At 35.9% G+C, this 25,814-nt stretch overlaps 1 protein-coding gene across 5 annotated transcripts in view; it reads right to left on the bottom strand.

Moving 5' to 3' along the window:
- The window catches only part of ROBO2 (roundabout guidance receptor 2), an 862,371-nt gene that overhangs the window by 99,787 nt on the left and 736,770 nt on the right, over positions 1-25,814 (bottom strand). For 3 of the 5 annotated variants that reach the window (XM_072326591.1, XM_072326571.1, XM_072326563.1), the window contains exons 6-9: positions 20,064-20,191; positions 16,635-16,646; positions 4,929-5,053; positions 5-176 (exon numbers count right to left, since the gene is read on the bottom strand). In XM_072326591.1, the coding sequence (XP_072182692.1) occupies positions 5-176; positions 4,929-5,053; positions 16,635-16,646; positions 20,064-20,191 (437 nt within the window). The remainder of the gene's footprint in view (positions 1-4; positions 177-4,928; positions 5,054-16,634; positions 16,647-20,063; positions 20,192-25,814) is intronic. The other 2 variants (XM_072326598.1, XM_072326582.1) reach the window with 1 other exon arrangement.

Consider the following 25,814-nt stretch of genomic DNA (forward strand, 5'->3'; position numbering starts at 1 on the left):
TCACCATCAGTAACCTCCAGCTGAGCCTTTGCTAAAATGCTTCCAGCAACCGTCAGTGCTTGACAAATGTAGTAGCCTGCATCAGATCGTTGAATGTTGGTAATAGTGAGATCTCCAGTTGGTGATACTGAGTATCTACTGTTGGGTTGGAGAGGCTGGTTTGGGAAGAGCAGATTCTGCAAAGATAATTAATCTCTCATCAGTTCAAAACACAACAGCTTCACTTTCTTATCAGTTAAAGACATGATGATTTTTTCCTTAAAATCTCTATATCAATCAAAAGAGTATGTAAGTGTGGGTGGTTATGAAATTATGAGTGTACAGAGCTAGCTCTCACTGCTTTGCAGTTCAAATTACAAACAGCCCTTTCACAATACACAGTAGTGTGTTCTAAATGGCAGTTTAGGCAAAGAGAAAATTTCTACCAATCACACTTGAGTGATATGTACTTGTTATACATTTATAATCATTCTGAATAAATAATTTTAATAATGTACTTAGCTGGCTGTCAAACCAGGAGGATATGATACTACAGCAAACATTATACAACAAGCAAAAATAATTGAGCAAAGGGAGTAAAGGGCTATTGTTTGGCAGTGAATATGTTCTGGGCAAAGTAGAAAGTAAGATCATGGAACAAAAATAAAGCTGGGAAGATATAAAACACATCATAAAGTAGGAGAAGCTGGCAGTGGATGATAGAGCTTAAAGGAGATGTAAAAGGAAATTCAAACTGAGATATACCAAAGCAGAAAAACTACATGGGGTCTAAAGGGTGAAGAAGAAGGGCATAAACCTGATGTAGAAACTGTCAGCGAAAATTAAATAAATAAATAAATAAATATGTATATATATATATAGGATAAGACACCAGTTAGCACAGAACAGGGAGATTAGCTTTTGCCTTTGGGCTGGACTGGAGAAAAGAGAGCTGTCAATAAGAATAAGTAAAATGGATGTTGCAGTCATTGAATATGATGAAGGATTGAATGAATCAATAATACAGAAAAGGACTGAAAAGGTTTTAGTGGTGAAGGTTGTGTTTCCAAGGAAAAAAGTTAAACTGTCTACAGCAGCTCTTGATGTAAATAGAGGACAGGAAAAGAGAGGCAATGTTTGTAGAAATGTTGGTAGTATTGCCTGATGAGACAAAAACAAAGGAGACAAATTAAACAGTAATAATGAATTCACAAATTCCAGGCAAAAAGGCTCTGATTTTAATACTAGCTCAATAAGCCTGCCATATTGCATAAATTATGCAATTGTTGTGTCAGGAATATCTAAAAACACTGTTACCACACCATGATAAGATTTCAGTCACTACTGTGGCTCTGTTCCTCTGCTGTGTATTCTAATAATGACTCTCTACTAACTTTTAACCTTATCTATATAAGCTAAAAAGGAAACCTCAAAGTATAGAGTAGGATATTAAATGAATTTTCTGCAAATCTATTTCTGTAGTAGACCTGAATGTTTTATTAAAGAATTATTTGGAACTGGCAAGCAAAAAACTTGGATTTTAAAAAATTCAGCTTTAAAGTAAAACTCACATATTTCTCTCTGATATCGGCTCTGAGATCACACACTCCAATACTCCAAGTATCTTTATAATTGTATTAACTTAACAGGCTACTTGTTACCATATGATGAGTCTCGCCCTTTGCCCCCTTTATATTTTAATGTTTTGAGAGATTTTTCACACAAAATTTTTCCTCAAAAAATAACATCCACCCAGTAAATGTCAGATTCGACTTGAGGAGGGGGGAGGAGGGAAATAAATTTAAAAAGTGTGAAAATTCTTAACCAATTTAGGCTGCAGGGCTAAAAGGGTCTCAAATAACTTTTCTAAACTGTCTTGATGCTTGCATAATAATCTGTGCCTGGCACAAATACCCATTGAATGGAGGAGTACTAAAAGTAAATTTTATGTGAAAACAGAATTTTGATATAGGAGAGCTTCATTTCCTTTTCACTCATTATACAAATAGTAAAAGGAAACAAAATGAAAGATAGTTTTGCTCAGAGAGATGATTTAGCAGAGGGTTGTTAGAGTTAGGGTACTATGGTTAGGCTGTGGTTGGACTTGACGATCTTCGAGATCTTTTCCACCCTGGGTAATTCTATGGTTCTGTGATAGTGTAGGGCCAAGCTCCTAACACTCGAGAAGAAAAAGAATCCAAATCTCCTTCACTAAAAAATTAAGACTAGCCTTCTTTCTATATTCAGCATGGGATTGTCTGTTCTTGAGGATGTTTTCTTCTGAGATATAAGTATCACTTCCCAGAGAATATTCTACACTTTAGTAGGAGCTGATCAACCTTCTGACAAGGATCAGGTAACTACGGGTTACATTTTGTCCTAAGTACAGCATAGTCCACTATTTTAATGTTTTTACAACCTCACTGAGCTTAACTAGCTGCAAGTTTACTCATCTTGGCACGCTGGGTTGCAAACAGCAGAACAAGAGTCACCTTAGATATAAATCTAGATGTTTCCCTAGATTTATCTCAACATAATCCAGGGAGTTTAAAGTTTACAGATGGCCTGTCCCAGAACATTTTATTGGTGAAGAGCCGTTAGACTGTGGGGAACATGCCACCAAACAAAAAGGACCAGCTGTGTATGCACAAGATAGAAGAAGAAATTTCACAGGAAGAAAGACTTCCCTCCTTTCAAGATGGTTGTGCTCAGAAACATAGTGTCAAGAAACAGATTCAGAATGAAAAATGTCAGACAATTACACTAGCGGGCTAACATGAGTACATTACATTACTCTAACTGTTAAAAGTGGTGCTGCAAACTGTTGCACTTGAGTAAAAGCAGAATTATGCACTGTAAATCCAGGCAATGACTTGTAAATAGGCATATAAAGGTGAAAAGTCAAGCATTTTCAGTGGACAATGCTTTAATTCAGCCTAAACACCATCTTCCAGATTCTAATGCAGAAATGGAAAATCACCTATTCCTTGACATCTCATTGCAAAATCTGGCAAGTTCTATATTGAGATGGTAACACTAACCTGATGCTAACACTTAAATGATGCTCAATTAAGATTAACATAATGGTTATAATGAATCACTTTGAGTTATGCTTCAAGGTTTGACTACAAACCATGTAGGTATCAATTTTTATGTTGCATTTATTTGTCAAAAAAGGACTTCTAACCCTTGGGATCTGGTTCTCAATATGGTAATTAATTTTCCAGGTTTGCAATTAAACAGCTTCAACATGTTACAATCAGTAGGTAATAACATTCAATTAAAGACACAAGATGCATTTTAACCTTAAAATGTTTTTACCCTTGAAGTGATACCAATGCAAGAGGATAGAACAGAGTATTAACACTTTTCAATTACATTAAATGACTTTAATCCTGCAGATGATGTTCTACTTTAATTAGAAGTTCTTCTCTTTATTACAGCATGATAGATGTCCACTTTATTAGATTCAAGTGTGACACTATCAGCTCACTTTACATAAACATTACCATGTTATTAAAATTCTCTGCAAGAAAGTGTTTTGAAATGTTTGCTAGCACATCAGTACTTCTCACTGTAATTTCAAGATGATATTCTACTTTCCCCTTGGAAAAATGTTCACATGATTGAAATGCACAGACTATGCTTTTCCAGAATGTGATGCATGGAGGTTAGATCTAAAATTCTGTAAATAATGAGATAGTAAGTAATATAGTAAGTAATGAGATAGTAAATAATGAGATACTAAGCTTATACTCATATGAAATTACACTCATAAGGTAAAACCATGGCACCTTTGTAAGATTTAAATGCAACAGAGCACCAAATAACATTAGCTTCAGTCTTTTCATTATAGCCAGTTATCTGAGCTGGTGAAAAGATGAAACAATCAGATGTTTCAGAGTTGAAGATAGGTGGTCAGATACCATACCTCACACTCTGAGCTGTTGTACAGTGCCTCCAGGTTAGAGGCACAGATGCCTTGCACAGCACAAGGTGAATACTTAAGTTAACCCACATCTCACTGTATGGTAAAAAGCAGCTCAGAGCTTTGAAAAGACTAATAGCTCTAATAGAAAAGGACACACAGCAAATCTACGTAGACAGATAGTCACAACAGGCCCCATCACAAAGTTGTATAAGGCACTGACCTTGGATGTTCATCTATACCTTTCCACCTTTGCTCAGGTAAAAGAAAAGGCACTCTGGCAGATAGTTTACAATGTTCAAACTTAACATAGTAACAGCACATCAAAAGTGAGAATGGTCTACTTTTGTTCTGCCAGGCAGTAAAGGCAGAAAAAAAAAAAAAAAAAAATGTTGCATTCAAACATCAAGCTATGTAAGGTAGAATTGGCTGATTGCAACCCTGTTAACAACAGCAGAAATTTTGCATTCACACAATGAAAATAAGGATTCAGGAAAATATTTCCAAAACCACATTCAGAAATATCCTGAGATAATTCTACTGAAGAAAGAAGTTGAGCGTTTGAAACGATATCTGAGTGTACTGTGAGAATACACCAATGCAAATCAGTTTGCTAGCTATGTATCTACTTGATCATGTCTAGACAAGTTGTGAATTGTAATTACTGGCACTGATTACCTAAAAGTCGAGTCATACCTCTTTATTTGCTATGTTTGTCTCACCCACCTGTTTGTTGGGTGCTTCAGAATGAAGTCTTTAAGATATTTACTACTGCTTTTTATATCTTTGCACAGTTCCTAGCACAAATTTCACCCACTTACATAGACTTTGTGCTCTTCACAATGCTAATATTAAAACAAAACAGCAATAAAATGTTGGTAGAAGATGGTATCTGTTTTAAAGACAAATTCTTTTGAAAGATTAGAAGAATGAAAATTATTATAGCTATCTTCATTTAAAAATAATCCATATATAACTTTTTAGAAAGGCTTGAAAAATTCATAGGGTACTTATATCTTACCTGGCTTCCTTCTTTTTGCCAAAAAACAGCTGGCTGGGGATTTCCTTTAGTTTCACAAGGAAAAGTCACTGTTCGACCCTGGGATACAATCTGATCTCGTGGTCTCACCACAAACTGTGGGGGAGCTACAATGTAAGAGGAAAAACATAGTGTAAATTTAGGAAATTTTGCAAAGGCAAGATGAGGTATATTTAAGGAAAAAAGACAACAATATAGAACACCAGATACACGAATTAGACAGAATTCATACACCCAGTTGCTAAATACATTAATTAAAAACAAAACAAAACAAAACAAAAACAACAACATTTGAACCACAAACATTAGCATGAACTCTGACAACAACAAATTCTAAGGTTCAACAGTGTTTATTATGCCAGTCTGGATGTATTGTACCTTTCATATGAACAATTATCATCAATACAATACACACTACACATGGCTTATCATTCTGCTGCTATCATGTGTTGCACAGGATAAATCAGGATATACAGACTACTTTTTTTTTTCATTCTGATCCTCGAGCTTTTAAAAAATGATCAAGAAAGGAGAGGAAGATGTGGATGATAGCAGAAAAATAGAAGTTTAAGCAATCCCTCAGCTTCTCTCAGGGACAATGTGGTTAAGAAGGAAATGGGACTTGCTGTGAAAAGGAAGTTTGCTAAAGCATCACAGACTTAGGAGACCTAGATTTTAGATTGTGAAAAGACAAGAAGGAAGCAAGAGTTGAAGAGTTAGCAGGCTGGAAAGCAGTGAATAAGAAGAAATGTATTCCAGGAGCTCAGGAAGACAGAAAGGAAAAGAAGGATAAGTTGGAGTAAAGATGTGAAAGAAGAGTCAGGACAAGCTTTGTGTTCAAGTAGATAGCATTAACAGCATTCCAAAGAGAGCAATTTTGAAAAAGGAGATGTGTTTTGACTTGTCTAGGAATTCTAATGGAGAACAGTGAGTCGATGCCTGGTGGGAGCATGAAGGGTGAAAAAAGATTTTAATGCGCAGAAGAAAAGTGGGGAAGAAGCAGTGGTGGCAGATCAGAGTGAAAAACTTAATATCAGTGACTATGCTCATGCTACAAAGTAACTTTATGATGCATAATGTGCAAACCTCCCAGCCTTGGTTCTGCACTGTAGCTCAACGGAATTGGATATATATACTGTTTGGCATATGTTAAAAATGTAATCAGCATCTCCATATGTTCTTATCAAAAGGCTAGCTGAGTTATCCAATAGGCTGAAGAAAGGGGAAAAATAATTACAAGGGTGCATTTTTTTCCATTCCATTATTGCTCTGGTGGCTGTGGAGAGAGGTGGTTTAAGGAACTACTAAGCTTTTAGGTAAACAGAATTTCAGTGTTTTAGAAAACCATATTTTCACCATTATAATTACAAACTATTTAATTAGGCACGAAGAGCAATCAAGACTCAGCTTCCGATTACACCTGCTGACGGCACAGATGCAGATTTGCTAAATGCACAGAAATGTATGCAAATCTGATTTTTTTTATTTTTTTTTTTTAATACACTTTGTACTTATGTGACGTAGTCAATAACACTGATATACTGTACTCTTAAAACAAGAACTATAAAGCACTTAATAAACATGAACCACTGTTAATCTGGAAGGCAGAAGGAGAGAACTACAAAAACTTCCATCTCACACTCCTGAGCACAAGCTTCAGACTTGCTGGAGAGAGAAGTTTCTGCCTCTTTCTAGGACCTCAGAAGGTACCAGTCTTCTGAAGGGGTAGGTATACTGCTGCTGTCCATTTATACCCCTATACTCCGAGGCTGCTATAAGTGCATAGGTGTTGCTCTGAATACTCTAGGATCCAAATTCAGTTTATTCTACTGCTACAGCGCTGGACTGTAGCACATCTCCTGTTTGTTTGTTTGTTTCTCTCACTTGCTTTACCTAGCATATCTGTATACAGTTCTTTCAGATGCTAGAAAGCAGTAATAGAGTAAACAGTATGTATGTTTGTTCAGTCATATGGGAAGGAAGAGAAAGATTTTTTAGTTATGAATTAGAAAACTCCATTTCTGAATGAATACTTTACACTAAGGTATCTCTATAATTCTGATCAACTAGTTAACAAAGGTTAATGAATTGTTTCAGTGTTTGCTGCTCAGCCACAGAAGTTCATTTCCCAGGATACAACATAGAATCAACAGCAAACTCAGAGTGTAGAACAGAAAACTTATCTCTTCAGGTGCACTGAACTGGAACTATGCATGAGTCAGTGCAACATTATAGATGAACTCAAGATCATAATCTTCCTATTGAGGCTAAAAATATGGTGTCAGGAGTTCCACAGCTCATGACTAAGCATGATAGATATGTAAGAAAGATCACTTCACAGGCAGCCTTAGTCCACTGGTGGTAAGCATTACAGACAGTGCTCAGAGACACCACAATAGATGGAAGAAGGGCATGCCCTTTCCATGAGCTTATCTTTAAAATCATATGGCCAAATAAGTACAGGTAGATAAGTTTAAAGGTTTATCTGAAACATCCTCACACATAAGGCTGTGCTGTAAGTCAATAATTCAAAGCCCTTAGTGCATGTACTTAACAGCATTTGTTGCAGTAGTAGATTTTCCAAGGACCAAATTCAGGTAAATTAGTGATAGCACAACAAGAGACAAACTTACTAGTTCAATTTACAGTTTGACCTACTCCTAATTCTGAACATCCCTCATTTTCTTAAGGGCAGAAAAATAATCCTTTATTTTGCAAAAATAGACATAAAAAAGAAGTAGGAATTAAGATGGTATCTCAGACTGGATAACCCAGTTGTTGTATGTTGACCTTGTTGCTCTGCCCTCCTCCTGTCACCCACCAAATCCCCTCTGGCAATTACCATTCTAGGTGAACATGAGATGTTGCCTCAGAGCAACAGGTTTAGATAAGTCTCCAGTAAATAATGCTTCAACTTGTCATCATTTTCAGCTATAGTTCTGTTTACAGACAGATAAAAGTAACATGTTACAGCATGTTTTCACCATATCAATTTTATCAACCAAATTCCAGCCGAGTAATGAGAACTGACAGCTGAATGTAACAGTTAATATTTTTAGGATAAATTTTGGTCAAGTACAACTACCAAATCAGTAAGACTACCATTATCTCCAGAGAATGCAATATGATCCTGTTCAGGGACAGCAAGGCTTTGATCACAGAATAAGCACTTCAGTTTTTCTACAAAGAAAGTTCATTACCTACATACACAGATGCTGTATATAAGGTAGATAAATATTATTACTAATATTTTGCAGAAAGATTAACAAAAAACATGACTCCCTCAAAGTTCAACATCAGTAGAACATTGACAAAAATCTTATTCAAGTCATTATGGCTCCTCTCAAAGGAGACTGGAAAGGTACAGTTAGATTAATAACAGCAGGCTTGATATGCTTCAGCTGTTAAAGAATTATGAGCTACTTTAATGCTTAATTCAATCTAAGCATTAAAGTAATTAGAAGAATCTGTTGAAAAAACTGTTAGGAAGCAGGAAACCAAGTGTTCTGCCTATCAAACTATTACCCTTTATTGTTTCAGATGTAACATTAGGTGGATTGGAATAAACAGTAGAAAAACTCTTGCTTAATTGGTTTTTTGAAAGTCAAAGATTTTCAATGGCTCTAAAAGGAAATGTACTGCTTGGATTCCAGGGCACTGGACAAAAATATGGAAAAAAAAAAACCAAAACAAAACAAAAACAAAAACAATTAAGACTATAGAACAAATGCACTTCCACTTTTTTTTTTTTTTTTTTAATATATATTTTATTTTATTTTATTTTATTTATTTTATTTTTAATGAATTTGAAAAGTACATAGGAAATTAGATTTGATTTCTGGCAAATTATGCTCTGATACTGCATTCAGCAAGTGCTTGCTTCAATCAATGTCACACTAAAGCTCTGTTATGCTAATAGCGGCTCATGAGGGTGAGCAGGATGATATGGAAATCAGATGGTGAACACGAATAGAAAGCATAGGCCACGTACAAGGTGGGCTTTGCAATGAGGGGATGGGAAGGCCCTAAGGTTAATCACATCATGTTCAGAACTGATTTTACAGCACAGAACAGTATTCAAGGCAAGAATGAAAATGGAGATAGAAAAGTATGAGCAGTAGTTAAGCATTAGTTATTGAAAATGGTAACAGTGCTCTCTGCTGAACTCTTTCTAAATGTCATTTTATGTGTCACTGGATAGATCTTTTATTCTACAAATAAATGTATATGAAGGTAGCTTCTGCTCAAGTGTTAAGGAGACTTAGAAAAAGAAAAAGGAATATAACAAAATATTTATCAATTGTTTTCCAAGGTAGCAGAATCTCAAATATGCTCTGATGGATTACATTCATTTATTTATCACTTGCGTCTCTGAATACATTATGCTGAATTACCAGGAGCTGATAAAGCTGCTGATGTAGAAAAGCTTGACCAAGACAGTGAGTTTATTCCTCCTAGGTGAACTCTGGTCACCTGATAAGAAATGTGGCACAAAATGGCTCAGAAGATGAGAGGAAAATTGCTAGAGAAAAATGTGATTTTGCAGTAAATAGCACTGTGAATCCCACATAAAGTACTAGCAACATTTTCTTTCAGTGACACAATTTTCTAAGCTAGTCTTAAGGTTTGTGGTTCACACTGAACAAAATAGTCTGTAGGGAATTCCATTATCATGACCTGCTCACAGCAGCCCCATCATTCCAGGTGCCCTGAGGTATATAGTTTATATTGCTGTGATTTTAATCAAAAGTAGATATCATACTAAGTCTAGTATTTCTACTGCAAGCAGTAATGGAACTGTAACCACAGAAATTAATAACAGTAGGATATTTGTTGTCATTATTTGTTTTTTTCTAACATCCTCAATTATCTAAGGCAGTCACTATGGGATTAATCTCATTTTTTTATAATGCAAACAATTTTCAGATAATGCAAAATTTAGTAATCTTTTAATTAACGGTATGTACTAAGGTCCCTGTTGAAGTCAGTAGAAATTCTATTACTGATTTACATGGTCTTCAGATAAGAGTCATTGAAAAAATAATTATTACAGGAAAAACAGTGACTACAACAAATTTTAGAGGGCTTAAATTACAATTGATATTCAACTTCAAATTAAACTTGTCAGGAAGATTACTTAGGTAGGCTAAGCGATAAAGATGCATATTTCAATGTAAACTAGAATTATTTATTATCCAGAAACATATTTCTTTGAATTGGTTAAGGAAAACATGCTAAATCTTCTAAGCAACAATCATCCCCCTCACTGCTGAGGAAAAAAACTTTGAAGAATGGGCAAAAACATACTTCTTGATAAAGAATCAAAATGCATTAAGACTCAGCTCTCTTTCCAGCGGTGAAGAGATAGTAAACATGCCTAATATTCTCATTTATATCTATACTCTTTTTTTTTTTTTTTTTTTTTTTTTTTTTTTTTTTCTCCTTTGGCATTGTACATTTGCAGCAATTTCATAGTTACCTTTAGAGCAATTAAATTCAGGTACAGTATGGTATGGTACAGTTAATTAAATCATGGTACAGTACTCAGTTGCTCAACTTAGATGTAAGAGAGTCAGTCAAAGGGATGAGATAATGGAGCCTTCTTCAAACACTTTTCTGAGTTCTGGACATCATCAATGCAAAACTTTCTAAGATTTGACAGTAGATATCTCAGTGTGCCTCTCATCTCCCTACTGCAGTGATCATAGTCATGTGGACACTTAAGCTGATCTTCAATACATTCTGATACTTTAAGGCATTAAACTCAGTTCCAGTCATACCAAATATAGGCCAAGACTTGCCTCTAAGATGTTTACATGGAGGATAGCAGAAGTCTCCAGAATTCCAGGCAAAGTGTTACATATTTTCAAAATGGATGTAACCTTTGACATTATCTATGGAGTAAGACTATTTATTTGTAGGATTGTTTTGCTTGTTCCAGTGGTACTGGACTAAGAGACAGCTGAAGGAAGTACAAGAATTGTTGAAAGAAAATATGAAAGTTTAGGCACTGTGAAACATGGTTTGAAAGGATACTGTTGCTGATGCAGTAGAGACAGAGAGATTATCAGTCTCAAACACTGTAAATCTGAGCCGAGTCAGGAGTTCTTTCCTCATAAATTCAAATCTTGTTAACAGGCACAGATCACAATGTGGTTAGTTGGACACAAAGCTGTTAGTGATGACAAACAATAAATCAAGGATGTGCCCTGATACAGGTGCCTTAACAGAGCCTGAAAGAAAGACAAATTTTGACATGGTCTCCCATAACACCCTCATAGGTATGCTTAGGAAGTGTGGGATAGATGAGTAGACAGTGATGTGGATTGAGAATTAGCTGACATTCCAGGTTAGGGGCTGACTTGCTGGAAAATAACTCTGTGGAGAAAAAAAACTAGGTGTCTTGGGGGCTGACAGGCTGACCATGGGCCAGCAGTGTGCCCTTGTGTAAAGGAAGACCAATGGTATCCTGGGGTGCATTAAAAAGAACATGGCCAGAACGTAAAGGAAGACTATTCTCCCCTGCTGCCCTGGTGCAGGCCACATCTGGAGTACTATGTCCAGTTCTGGGCTCCCCAGTTCAAGAAAGATGGGGAACTTCTAGAGAAAGTCCAATGGAGGGCTGCAAAGATGGTTAGGTTCCTGTAGCATCTTCCTTCTGAGGAAAGGCTGAGAGATCTGGGTCCGTTCAGCCTGTAGAAGACTGAAGGGAGATCTTATCAATGCCTACAAATATCTACAGGGCAGGAGTCAAGTGGATAGGGCCATTCCCTTTTCAGGGTGACTGGTGACAGAAAAAGGGGTAATGGGCTAAAACCGTAACACAAGAAGATCCATAGGAAAAATATCTTTGCCGTGAGGAGTGACAGTGCAATGGAACAAGCTGCTCAGAGGTGCAGTGGAGTCTCCTCTGGAGATATTCCAAACTCTCCCTAACACTTTTCTGTGTAACCTACCCTGGGGAATCTGTATTAGCATTGATCTAGATGACTAGATCATCTCCGGAGGTCCCTTCCAAACCCTGTGATCCCATGAGTAAAGAAAGCAAAGAGAAAAGGGAATGCATTAACGTACTGATTTTCATCCATTTCTTGACGGAAAAGTAACAGATTTAACCTTTTTTAAAAAAAGTGAAAAGTTTGCATAGGGAGCAACACATCAAAAGACTCCTTTTCATACACTGATTTATTTTTTTTTCAAACACTTATGGAAGGACTCAGAATCCACTGAAGAAAGAAAAAAAATCCTGCAGATTTGAGCATACATAATGAATTCAGAATAGCTAAAAAACATTTACACATCAAAACTCTCCCAAGCTAGAGTTCAGCAATAAAAATAAAAAAGCTAAATGAAATCAAACAATCAAAAAAGAAAGGAAAGAAAAAAAAAGTCCCTTTATCTCTTCCTGCACTCACTATAACTAGATTTTCTGTAACAGAAACAGCATGCATATAGGCATATACACAGTGGACTGGGCACAGTACAAAACACTAAAACTTCAAGTAGGCAGCCATCTTTCATGGTGACTGTTGAAGAATCCTCTCTCTGAACTTCCACATTTCTGTTTTTAATACTACCTGGTATCCCCAAAAGACTTGGAGAAGTTGAAAATGGAGACAGAATTTGGTGGGCCAGCCCTTAAATGTTTGATGGCTAATGTGTTCTGGCCTATATAGCCTGAACATATTCCCATGGTATCTGGAGTCATTATTCACATTGAAGCAAGTTCAGCTAGCACAATCTGCAAAGGTATAAACACTACAGTTTAGGTTTTTTATTTTTTTATTATTATTATTTTATTTTTATTTTTTTAAAGTGGTCTTTAAAAGGCTACAAAACATCAAAACAAGTCAGTTCTGTATTTTTTCTTCTTACTGGTACTCAAAGGCCTAAGTATTTTATTCTATGGCAACCTTTTGACATTGAAGAATTTGCCATTTGACAAATAAGAAAAAATGCATTACTCTTTCACTTAATAAATAAATGCAAGAAGTCTAATGTTTACTGGTGCACTTACCACCTTCTGAAAACTTTTATATGTGACAGCAGAAGGCAGACAAAATACTGCACTTTGATATAGATAGGTAGGAGATTTCTGCCACTGAAAGATGGCACAGCAGTGCCAAGCATGATCTCATCTCTTCTGTCACACACCAATTGTCATTGCTGATATAGTTGTACTACTCCTCAGTGACTCAAATGGAGGTGATAGTTTCAGGAATATGCTAAAAATAAAACTATTCTCCTGTAAGTCAGAATGAAATGGAAAAAGATAGCACTCTTTCTCAAAATGGAAAAGGATAGAGTTCTTTCTCAACTATCATCCAAACAATATGATTTCAAGCCACCAAAACTAATATATGCTCATTTAAAAAAAAAAAAAAAAAAAAAAAAAAAAAAGAGTCCTTTCTATTTTGTTTCATGCTGCACCACTCTGAAATGATCATTAAGGCATGCCTGTTGGTGACCTGGTGACCTGAAAATTCCTACTATATTTAAGTGAAATGACATTTCACATGCTTAAGTTGCATTTAATTAGTATGAAATTTTGAATATTCATGTAGATGTCTTTTTTGTTTCTCTCTCCTCCAACATGGTAGGGAAGTAAAGTTATTGTAGACTGCTTGGTCTCCCCTTACTACGTTAATTCTAAATAATTTTTATCCAGGTAGCAAAATTATCTGGCTATTTATTGTATGTCGCCACTTTCTAAGATGATTCACAGCAAATTAAGTAAACTTGACTCACTATAAAGCAATTGAAATGCAAAGAACTGTATTTTGACCTGGACATAGGTGAAAATAATTTGTAAACAGTACTTTGTCTTTTGAATGATCTTTCTGCATTAACAAAAATGCAACTGAAGCATTAGACATATATTTTCACAAATCTTCTATTTCTAAGTTAATTTTAAGACTCCATCTCAGAGCAATATAGGAAATACTTTTGAAAAGTATAACAGTGTTACTTCTAGGTGGAATTATCCAAAACTTCTGGGCCTCTCTCAAATTTTGGGCTACTTTTTACAGTTATTCTCTCACATGGTTACTGTGAGAAATACAGCAGAGTGCCAAAGTAAGAAAATATTAACTTCCTCATGTAGAAAATACATCTTGCATGTGAAATAATGGAAGAAATAGGGATAAATGTGGTTAAATATTTTGTTTCCCAAACCATCTATTGTAAATCTTATAACAAACAATTTCAAAAGGCTATAAATAAGAAAACACCTATTTCAGAAATGAGCCAAGTGTTTATACCTAGCAGCAACACTAAGTAATCTAGCACAGAGCTGTTGAATTCACCAGCTGCCATCCACTTCAGGCAGGATCATACCTCATTTCATCTATGTAGTATAGATCATATGTTAATATCTACTTGAATGAAACATGATCACTGGCAGAAGTAATCCCAACTCCTGAATTTTCCACTCAAGCTGAAATTTAAATGACAATGACACAACTAATAGAATATAAATATTTGAAACAGGTAAAAACTAAACAGAAGACAAAACTGACTCAGTTTACAGTAAGAATTATAATGCTTGAACATTAAAAATATATGTTTCTATTTTTCAGCAATGCATTGGTGAAACAAAATGTTTTGTTCTTTATAGCATAGTAAAGACAAAACATATCTGCTCTGAAATGGAGGTAGCAATGAAAAGCAGATGTATTCAGATAATATGAAAGTATCAGGAAAGAATATAAACTTATAAATTGCTATCCTTCAGTTTAACATACACAGAAGTATAAAAATATACTTCTCTTAAAATGTCACCTTCCTAAAGAGCTGTGAGTATAATAATATTAAGTAGAGTTTTCTTTAGCTTCCTTTTATAGGAAAGGTGAATTTTGCTCTGCATTCAAGTCAAGTCATTTAGAGACTTAGCAAAAAAAAAAAAAAAAGCTACAAGATTTGACTCGCCATTCCTGTCAGATGACAGTTTTAACAGATCATTTGAACATTCTGGTGGTGAAATGATGGCGGAAAGAGAAGTTACTTTGTTTTGTTCTACCTGGCTTTATATTTTCAACAGCAAAGGTAGCTGCCCGCTTTGCCTACTTTTGAATGAAACAAAGATAGGAACAGTAGGATGAAAAGGAAGAAAAGAGTAAAAGCACGCCATATTATAAGGACAGCAGTGTCTTTTCTACAGGTACAGGATTAGATGTAAGTGACCAAAGAAAGCAAGTCACTTAAACACTGCAACCACTACACTTCCAGAATAGGAAGGAAAATTGTTTTTTTAGGTTTACTCCGGTTTTACTGTTACAACTCCTGGGAATTAAGTTATTGAGAACTAGGATAATCTCAAAGTAATACAGTAGGGACTCAGGTTTAAAGCTGACTATTGATTTTCTAAATGGAGAACTGTGAATTACTCTCCTACATGGGATATATAATTATCCAAGTTTGGGTAAGCAATAAAGTTACTGCAGATGCACATGGCTCTATTCACGATAGCAAGCTAATTAGCATGGGATCACCTTAGTTAGGGAAACAGATGCATAACCTAGAGCTTATCTTTAAATTATTTCAACTTTTCTTCCTCCAACTTCATAACAGTGAAGACCTGAGACAAGGTCAAGATCAAACTTTGGTCAAACACATTTGTTTAAAAAAATAAATAAGTAAAAACGATGACTACATAAAGACTACAGCTTAGCAATTTCTGTAAACACCAGTACAGACTTCTCACACTAATGAAAAAACAAAACAAACAAACAAAAAAACCCAACAAAAACCCCCACCAAACAAAACAATAAATAAATCATCAAACAGAGTAACCATATTATTATTCTAGAAGATACATATCAATGTAAACTGCAAAATTCAGAGGAGCAGTACGATCAATTAAATTATTTTAAAAGTCCATACAGGTACAGAGTAAAGATCCGTGAATGAAAATTAAATAAGTTCAGGATATTTGTGAACACCAAAAGTGAATTGCAGCCAGTGGCAGCTGCAATTTTTCCATTATGCTCAGTTAGATTTCTATACATTTTTAGAAGTAACTTCAAAGGCATAGGAAGAAATCTAAATATCACAATAAGAATTCAAAATCCAGAGACTGTCTTCCTCTGGACTTGTTATTCAGAATAGCCACAACCTATACAGAGCATTCCAGAATGCATTTGAAGTTGACCCAAGGGTGAAAATCAATGATGAACTTTCTTAACAAGCACGGAAATCTACTCCATCCCCTCTTCAATTCCAGAACTATTTCATTTCAAAAGTCTTTGAAAGACACAAAAAAGACTGGACATGCAAAGCCTGTGCTTTTACTGCTATGCGATAGAGGCACAATGAGCTGATCATTTAGGGCCTGATAGAAGCTCACCAAAGTCAATACAATCCATTCTGTAGATTTCAATGGCTTTTATACCAGGCCCTTAAATAGACCGTTAAAAATGTCTGAATGATTTTGGCTCAGTATCACCACACCCGTTCAGTTTCACTGACTGGTTATTTCTTGGTGATTTGGCAAATGTACTTATGCATGAAATAGCAGAAAATAGAAAGTTCAGAAATAGCAATTTGTCAGTCAAAATCACTTGCCTGGTGCCATAAAGTTAATACTATTAAACACTGGCTGCTAACTTAAGCCAGTTAAATAGTGTTGCAAATGAAAGATGAAGCACTGCATGAAGCCATGCTAAAATGGATAGAAGGATGGTTACTTACCAACGGGGCGAGCTGTTGACATTACAATGGTGTAGTGAGAACATAAAAAAGAAATTAAAAAAGAAAAGAATATCTGTCAGAATGCATGACGTGTAATGTTACGTTAAACTATGGATACTACCATGATTGCCAACCCCTCCAATGACAGCCTATGTAAAATATTCACAATTATTTCTGTTTAGTCACGTGTTACTATTACCACATTTATTTGAGCATAGTATCTGAGCAAGCTGACTGGTACCATTCTCTGAGAAACATTTTTTGTTATCTTCACATGCCATCAGCAAGTATCACTGTTAGTGCCTGATAAAAGAGAAACCACTTGCATTAGAAAAAAAAAACAAAACAAACCAAAAACTTTTAGATCCTGATGAACACATCAATTTAAGCTACAGTCTGCCAAATGTCATGCCAGTAGATGCAATGCATTTACTTTCTGAGTCAAATATCAATTGAATTTTAAGCATGGTCAGTCACTACAGCAGTGGAGTCCACAAAAAGCCCAGGACAATCTTTCTCATTCAATAACAGGCATGAAGGCTTACAACACATTGCTTTTTCCTCACTGACAAGACTGATGAAAATATAACAGATAGACCACAATGGCCACAGGGATTTCAACCCAGAATCTCCCAAATTACAGCTTAGGAAACTTCTACTTCCTAAAAAAATAAATAAATAAAAGAGAAAAAAAAAATACTGCTGAATGATCGACAGGTTAATACTGTTTCAGAGTGGTATCAAGACTGAAAGCTGTTGCTGCAGAAAATTATTTCTTGATGATAGCAACAGCTGTTTATTATATTCGTGTTGGGAGAGAGGACTGCCTGTCCCTCTGCTAATAAAATGCAGACATCCCCTTTCCCAAGAACCAAAAAGATGGATAAAAATTTGACTCAGGGTTTCAATCTGGTTACATGAAACTTTCCTTATTTTAGCAGTAGGAAGAGTTACATATTTCTGAGTAACATTATTTACATATTTATTTACCTATTTATTTTAAAATAAGATAACCAGTCTATATCCTTACGTGCAGACTATGGCCAAAAGCGAAGATGTACAGATCCCTGCATAGTGCAGCATGCAAATATCATTTTAGTTTTCAGCATTTCTGTATATTTATTCTTACTTTGTCATACTCACTTTAATTATTTCAAGCCTACTGCCCTTTCTCAAAATGTCATCTATTTTGAGACATTCTGTTTTTTAGTATTATGACATACTCTTGGTCTCACAGAAAGATAAGGAATGAGTGATGTGCATCTTTACAAGACGGAGCCCAAATACTGAATCACTAAATTCAAATTCTGTTATCATTTACAACCATGTAGCAGTTGTACAAAAAGTATAACAGTGAACTTCCCTGACTGCATCCTCATTCATTGCTTTGAGAAGATGGAGCCATGAGGGAGGAAGCTAAGGATTATGCTGTTGCTGCCAGGTTTGCAGTCAAAACTGCAGAAAAAAAAAAAAAAAAAAAAAAAAAAAAAAAAAAAAAAAAAAAAAGCACACACACAAGGACCAAGGAACCTTCAAAGTGAATTTTCAAATGCTAACAACCACACGAAGGATGATTTTGCTAAAATCAATTTCAAACAAAATTGGTTAAAGTTAAGGAATTCAGAATTAAATCTTCTTTTAACTAAAAGGAACACCATATGTGGTCCCTTTTAAGTCAACAGGAGTTTATCCAGTACTTTGTTTCCAGGAAATACAGAATAATAACATTTATCCACTGAATTTCTTAGCTTTTCTCATTTTCTGTTACCCTGAACATTTAATAAGCTTATATCATCATGGCTTCCTTTATGTTGCATAAAAACTATGTAGTTGAATGTATATTGCAAACCTAGGGGAGAGTAGTACCCATGATAATGAAAGCCTGCTTTAATGTAGGAAAATCAATTAAATTATCTGTTTTATTTCTTTGTTTTTCTACCTTACTTTGATAAAGTTCAAGCTTCAGTGATTTCAAAGGACTAGTTCACTTGTTTCTATTTATTGTTCATAATAAAAGCCTATGATATATAAATATTAAAAGCCTGCTCCAGTGATGCATGCAGTGGACACAGCTCAAGAGTGTTTAAAGGCTACTGAATTGGTTGCCAGATATACTGGGTATCATGATTCTGCCTGTAACAAAGGAACAGATTTAGAGCATTTCTTGGAGTTCAGTGTAGTGGCTATTTTCCTCACATTACAAATGGAAAAACAATCTTTTACACAAACATGTAACAGGTAAACCTACTTCTTCAGATGAAAACAGGAAGATCTACCATAGTACACATTACCTAGAGTGAACACTGAGGTAATATTTAGCAAATGGATTATCACAATATTCTCTTTTCTTTGTTATATACTAACATCTCCCCCTCTACAAAGCCATTTGGTGCTTTTTTGCCCTTTGAATTCAGCAAATTAAACTGAACTGTGTCCATGCATTAAATGGATGGAAATGGAAGCTGGCCTCTTGGGTCAGTTGACCCCTGTTCTAATAAAGCAATCCACTGAGACTTTGAACATTTGATTTAACGTGTATGAAAAGAGAAGCACAGATAAAGCCAAAAATGCTTTTATTAACCTTTCACAGCTCTACTGAAAACTGTCAGCATGCACCACTAAACTGTGAAATAGTATCTGCGTGATATCCATTGTGCCAAATTGTAGCTTATCTTTTGGAATGAAGTAATAGTTACTAAATTCTATTTACTAATATGAAAATATTATCTCACAAACTTTTTTGCTCTCTATAATCTTTAGCATGTCCATATCTACTGTCACAAAAAACATCTGGGCAGCTCACTGTGTAAAAACCTTTTTACCATATCAAATAGCACCCCTTAAACAATGAGTGGATTCCACAGACCGGGAGATATTTTAAGTGAGAATACATTAGTATGCATTACTTACATTATTTAATTGCATTACTTACAAAATTTAATTAAGATTTTCTTTTTCCTCTGACTGGGATTTATCTTACGAGTAAAGAGTGAGTAAAGAAGGGGAAGAGCTAATAATTCCATTATACTATGTGCATTATGTTTGACATTAGTAAACACTGTGCACTCCTTATATTTATTAGGGTATAGCACCCTAATAACAACAATTTAAACTGAGTTTTTACTTATGAAAGACTGTGTGTGTAGTTTTTTACTTCTTTCTTATGAAAATGTATGCATCTATTCTTCAATTAAAAAACTATTAGACCAGATAATTAACTGCTGGGAGATCCTATCCTACTGAACTCAACTAGAATTTGCCACAGATATCAATGGGAGCAGGATTTCAGATTTGTAGTAAATCAGTACAGCACCAACAACTGCACAGGATGTGTGAAAACCAAACACAGCAGGTAAGGATTTGGCTCATTTTGTCAGAAAGCAATTGATCCATTCAGGACACAAGCTCTCTCTCCGCAGGAATGCTCACCTCGCACAGTAAGGGTAGCAGATGCTTCCACTTTTCCAACTCGATTCTCAGCAATGCATGTGTAGGTGCCTTCATCTGTGCTCATAGCCTTCTTGATGCGCAAAGTGTAGTCATCTTTAATGTCGTACCTGTGTTGTAATAAAAAGAGTAAAAACATTTTGTAGCCAACAGAAATATACAAGAACTCTTACCTGATATATAATATTCTGTCTATCTTGGATTCAACTTCTGAAGATAAATTATTACCTAACATTAGATAATTTCACCAAGCATTAATCTCTGTGACATTTTTATTGCACTCTGCATTAGTTAGAAACTTTACATAAAATTAGTATTTCTATGCTCACTCAGTAATAGAGTTTTATTAATATCTTGCATTCATCCTTGATCTAGAGTAATGTGATAAAATTAAGCTATCAGACATCAATTATCAGTACATGACAGCTTAGATTTCTCACACCTTTAACTTTACAAGATACATACTTTAGCTGATTTGGAATTTTTCCTTTATTTGTAGTTCTTCACTACAGCAGCAACCCCTTAAGAAAACTAGGCATGATGGTAGGATTTGACACTATAACATCATAAACAATAAAAATATATTTAAGCTCTGGTAGGTGACACTTATGGAAGAGGCACATAAAAGATGATCTATCAATTTCACAGAAATACTAGAGAGTGATTCATTAAGAGTGAACATTCATTCACAAGGCACTCAGAGTGGCTCAACCAAGAAAAACAGAAAAGTATTATCCGTTAAGTAGTTACCAGCCTGCACAATTCAAGCTTAACAAACTATTTTAGGCTTCGATCCAACCTCATTAAGTCAACTGGATACTTTATCTTGTATGAAATTTATTTGCCTCCTGAATCAGGAAAACACCAGTTTTCAGCATAGATATTTTGCTCTTGACATACCCTCTTGAAAATTATTTTCAATGACATTTCTTCTAGATAATTGCTAATGATATCTTAATTAAGATTAAGATTTAGCTTCATATTTTCATGCATCAGGTAATGAAAAAGGCAGATGAGACTAAAGAAAGATCTAGACCTCAGGAGATGTCAGTATTTGAACTGTGTAAATGTTTACTACATAACTTCAGAAAATCTAATTTACCTTCTCTTTGTTAAACAGTAAATACCCTGCAAGCTTGTTCAGCAAACATACTGAAATGATAGAGAACAGCATGCGTACATGTTTTAATGAGTAAGAATGTAATGCTATTATTTACAGGAACGTTGTGAAGATCTTTATGAGTATTTTTAATTGCTTTGGGAGCATCACATCTATACATAATATACATCGCTATTGGCTCCTTTATTATAGCTTTGAAGCTAGAGTATCACATGCTAACAGATATAAAAGTATCTTAACTCAAAGAACCCTATATGCTGAAACGTTTAAAGTTCTACTGTGTCTAAGGAGAGTTAATCATTTAGATTAACTCTGTTTCAATAACAAAGAGAAGTCAAAGCATTTTCTTATACTCATCAGAATGCAATACAGTTTCATTCTATACTCAATAAGTGCATTCTAGTAATTCGCCATGAATTTAAAAAGACCAAACTATGGCAAACTGTCCTGTCAGAAAAAAAGCACAGATTACATCCCTTTCATTAGGAGCTCCACTTAACTGAATATGTTTCTTGTATGTCAGATTTAACTAATGAACAAGATATATGTTAATGGAAATAAATAGAATAGTCAAAAACTTCTAGGGACTATTTTTCCTAGCACAGTACCACAGAGTGACAGAACAAACTCATGACAATAGAAAACTTAAGATGTATTTTCTGGATTTGTTCAGAGCTGTGGCAGCTACTCATTCCAAATCCATAAGCAGCTGAGGCACATTTAATCTGTACACAAATTACACAGTTCTGCATTCTGTGCTGCTCTAGTCAATGGCAAATACAACCATTGTTTCCATAACAGAGAAAAGGCAAATGGTATCCTTTAATATCTCAAGCATATAACATCATATCCCACAACAATGGAGTAGTTATTTATCTTTGGCCACCACAGAGTCTTGGACAAAAGAAAATGTTTATTTTCTTGACACAAGCCCAGCCGTAGGGGACTGAAAATATGAAGTTGCACTCACCTCCTGTGAGATGACAAAACTAAGATCAGCTGTAATGAAAATGTGAGTTGGATATAGGAATCCCATTTATAAAGCTGGGCAACAATTAGACACTAATGTTGTTACAGTGGCTTTAAAAAAAAAAAAAAAAAAAAAAAAAAAAAGTAAAGAAAGAAATATAAATAACATCCCCGTGTTTCACTTATCACTGCTGAGATAAAACCAGACAGGCAGCAGGGCTGGATCTGATTGGCTGGCTGCTTAAACTGGGATGCAAGCAGCCTGGGACAGGGCCCTACAGTCTGCCATGGGCTGCAGCTGACTTGTTCTTCATCTTGCTGATGCACTGGTGCCGATATGCCAGCCAGCTGCCTTGGAGGCTTCAGCAGTCTTTATGCTCACACCTGCCAATCATGCAAATTGTGCAAAGGCTGCTGGGGGAAAAAGCCAGCTGCATGGCATACCAGGATGCAGAGAGGGAGCATAGCCATAATCTTCCACTTGGGTTGTGAAATGGAGGAAGCAGTAAATGTGTCACTGTCATGGTCCAGTTATCAATTACTTCAAGTAGTGGTCGGCTCTCCTAGCCTGCTTCTCCAACAATACCATACTGAATTTTTGGACCACCCTGGCAGAACATGCCATTTAACAATTGGATTCATACACAGATGGGCCCATGGGATGTCATAACCATCTGCTGTCCTGAAGTACTGATATGCTACCTCTTAGTCATCTGTTCCTTCCACACTGTCCCCAGAAGTCATCACGGTTCAGTGAGAGCTTTGATGATGAAGCAGCAGGAAGGAGATAGAGAGAAGAAAACTGGCGTTTAGCTTTAGTTGATCTATGTATAGTAGCACAAAGAGCTTGTGTGAGAAAGGAACCATGAAGTAACAAGGTGAGAAGGCTGAATGTGGTTGTTTCTTCTAAGTTTCTCAAGCAACGACCTGAAAAATCTGCAATAGTGTTTGAACTCCTCTCAATCCAGAGCTTCCTGTGCCCTCAACAAAGCATTTCCATTTGAGTTTCTGGAGAAGTTCACTCCCATCTGGATCAGCTCCAAGCTGACACTTAGGAATTGGGCTCAGGGCCTCAGACAGAGGTGGCCAGACTCCTAGATTGATGATGGGGCAGAAGAAGACCAGAGTGTATCAGTTATGCCAATCCTTAACTTTGCTGGTGTGCAAAGAAGGCAATGTCTTCAAAATATGTGCAATGTCAAGAAACACCTTTCGCACATATTACCCTAATATTGCTGGCTCTTAGCCAAGTAATCCCAACATTCTGCACAAAATGTAGGACATCAGACATCTGCTACATACATTTATGGCCATCTAATTGATCTTAAATACTTCCCTTTGTTAAACATTTGGAGGTGCTTAACCTTTCAGTTTAGCTGAAACTTCAGCCATCCAATTGCACTGGAAGAAGGCTTTTGAACAGCTAGTCCATGTGTTAGGACAAAACCTAACCACTTTTGGGTGTTGTGTTACATAACTTCTGCTATGAACAAGTAATAGCTCACATAGATCTGTCTTTAATTAACTAAAAGGAAGGGGGTCAGGGGACTGGAAAGGAAGAAAGAAACAGAAAACAACAAGCAGATGAGAAAACACTGCTGGTGAGGAAATTCTAATAGAAATTGGGTGACTTTGAGTGAAATCTGGCAGTCTCTGGCACATATGAATACGTTCATTGTTGCTAGTTTTGATTAATGACAGTTGTACAATAGTGTGCTGACAGTCACTGCCATACAGACACTTTTTTTTTTTTTTTTTTTTTTTTTTTTTTAATATGAAACACTGCTGAAAATGCAACCCAATCAGATTTGGCCCCTGAACAACATGTGCTATCATCACTGTACCGTGAATTGAGATTGATTGGTAACCAGCTGTGACAAAGTGGGAAAAAGAGCCTTGTCTTTTTCAAGAAAAGAAAAGAAGAAATTAAAAAGAAAAAACCAAAAACTGATTTGTGTCAAAACCATTACCATCTGCTCAACCAAATAACAAATAAAATGAAACACATTAATTGTTTTTAACTATCACAAATTAAAATACTGAGGTTGGATTCACACACAGGCTTAAGGACCTAAGAATAATCTTGAATTACACTGTTTTTGTCACAGTTAGCAGGGTTTCTTTTTCCCACATTCAAAAGTGTATTTATCCTTATTCAGTCACCAATCTTTTATGGCTATCCAATAAAAGAGACAGAGAATAAGAGAATTTGGTGAAGTTAAAGAGATTTATGTGCTTTCTGCATTTGATATACATTCTTCTGAGTGCTCCATGGAACCTTCAAATTTCCAGATTTTAAATGTGCAGGCAGTTATGCATGAAAATTTGTACTTCTTTGTCTTTTGCATGCACAGGTAGCACATCTGTGTCTGCAGATGGAGTCATTACGTTTCTAGATATCCAGCTAGGTCTAACTGGTGATACACTTTCTTCAGCTGTGCATTTTAACGTTTGGAGACTGTATTAATATTTTCAATGAATTCAGCAAATTCAAATAAAAAAAGAAGACATTCTTACTGCCAAAGGGAGACTTCAAGAGTCACATCTTAATTGCTGTGAACTGATGTCACTTGCCTCAAAAACTTACATCAATTGATATCAAGCACTTATTTTCTTTTTTCTTTTTTTTTTCCCTTTTCTTTCCCTTTTCTTTACTTTTATGTATTTATTATTATTTTTTTTAGATATTATACAAAAATCACTTTTCTGTATTTCCTTTTGCCTGTTTCACAGTATCATAGTATCACAGTATCGTGCGAGTTGGAAGGGACCTTAGAGATCATCGAGTCCAACTCCCGGGATTCGAGCCCTCTGTGTAGTGAAGCGGCACTTCTACCACTTGCGTCACAGGGGGGATTTGAACCGCGGGCCTCCGGTGTTGCAAGCAGAATTCTACCACTGCGCCACTGGGGCACACATTTTTTGCCAGGCTATTTTGCAATACATGCATACAAAACTTGGAGATTACTCACAGTGTCAAAGAGAGATGCCACTGGCCCAAAACAGAGTAAATGTGATGGAGTTAAGAAGTCTCAAGCTCCCATCTCCACTTCTCTTTTGTGCTGCTGGCATTTCACTTCCCAGCATAGTGCCACAGCTTTTTACTGGCTCCTAGACTTTTAGAGCCAGATGGAGGAAGACAGAAAGAAACTGTAGTGAAGATGAGAAGCATAAGACCATTGTCTGCTTCAGCTTTGAGTGGTACAGGAGCAGAAAGAAGAGCTGCCATTCCCATCAGGTAAGCATCTGTCCCTACTGCCAGCTCCCTTAAATGAAACATTTGTTTTACACTTACAGCTCATGTGGTGATAAGCAGAAGAAGAAAGATGCACAAACCAATGTGAGTGATACAGCAAAAGATAAGGGAGCCCTCCCATTTTTGCTCCTTAGTTTAACCTGAATCAGAGACAAAGAGCACAAAAATGCATGCATTTGTGTGTTATGGTCTCAAATTACTTTACTGTATGGCTACAATCATGGCTACTTTTTGCTCAGTGGCTCTAATATGTAGCTGAAGGCTACTGTAGATTGACTGAGGAGCTATCCTCAAGTGCTGACACAGCAGCTGCCACTCACACACACGTGCTGATTCCCATTTTTGCCTTGGCTATGCTATTCATACCAGAGAAAGGTATATGACAGTG

This window comes from Excalfactoria chinensis, chromosome 1 (genome assembly GCF_039878825.1).
Source record: "Excalfactoria chinensis isolate bCotChi1 chromosome 1, bCotChi1.hap2, whole genome shotgun sequence".
Taxonomy (NCBI): Eukaryota; Metazoa; Chordata; class Aves; order Galliformes; family Phasianidae; genus Excalfactoria; species Excalfactoria chinensis.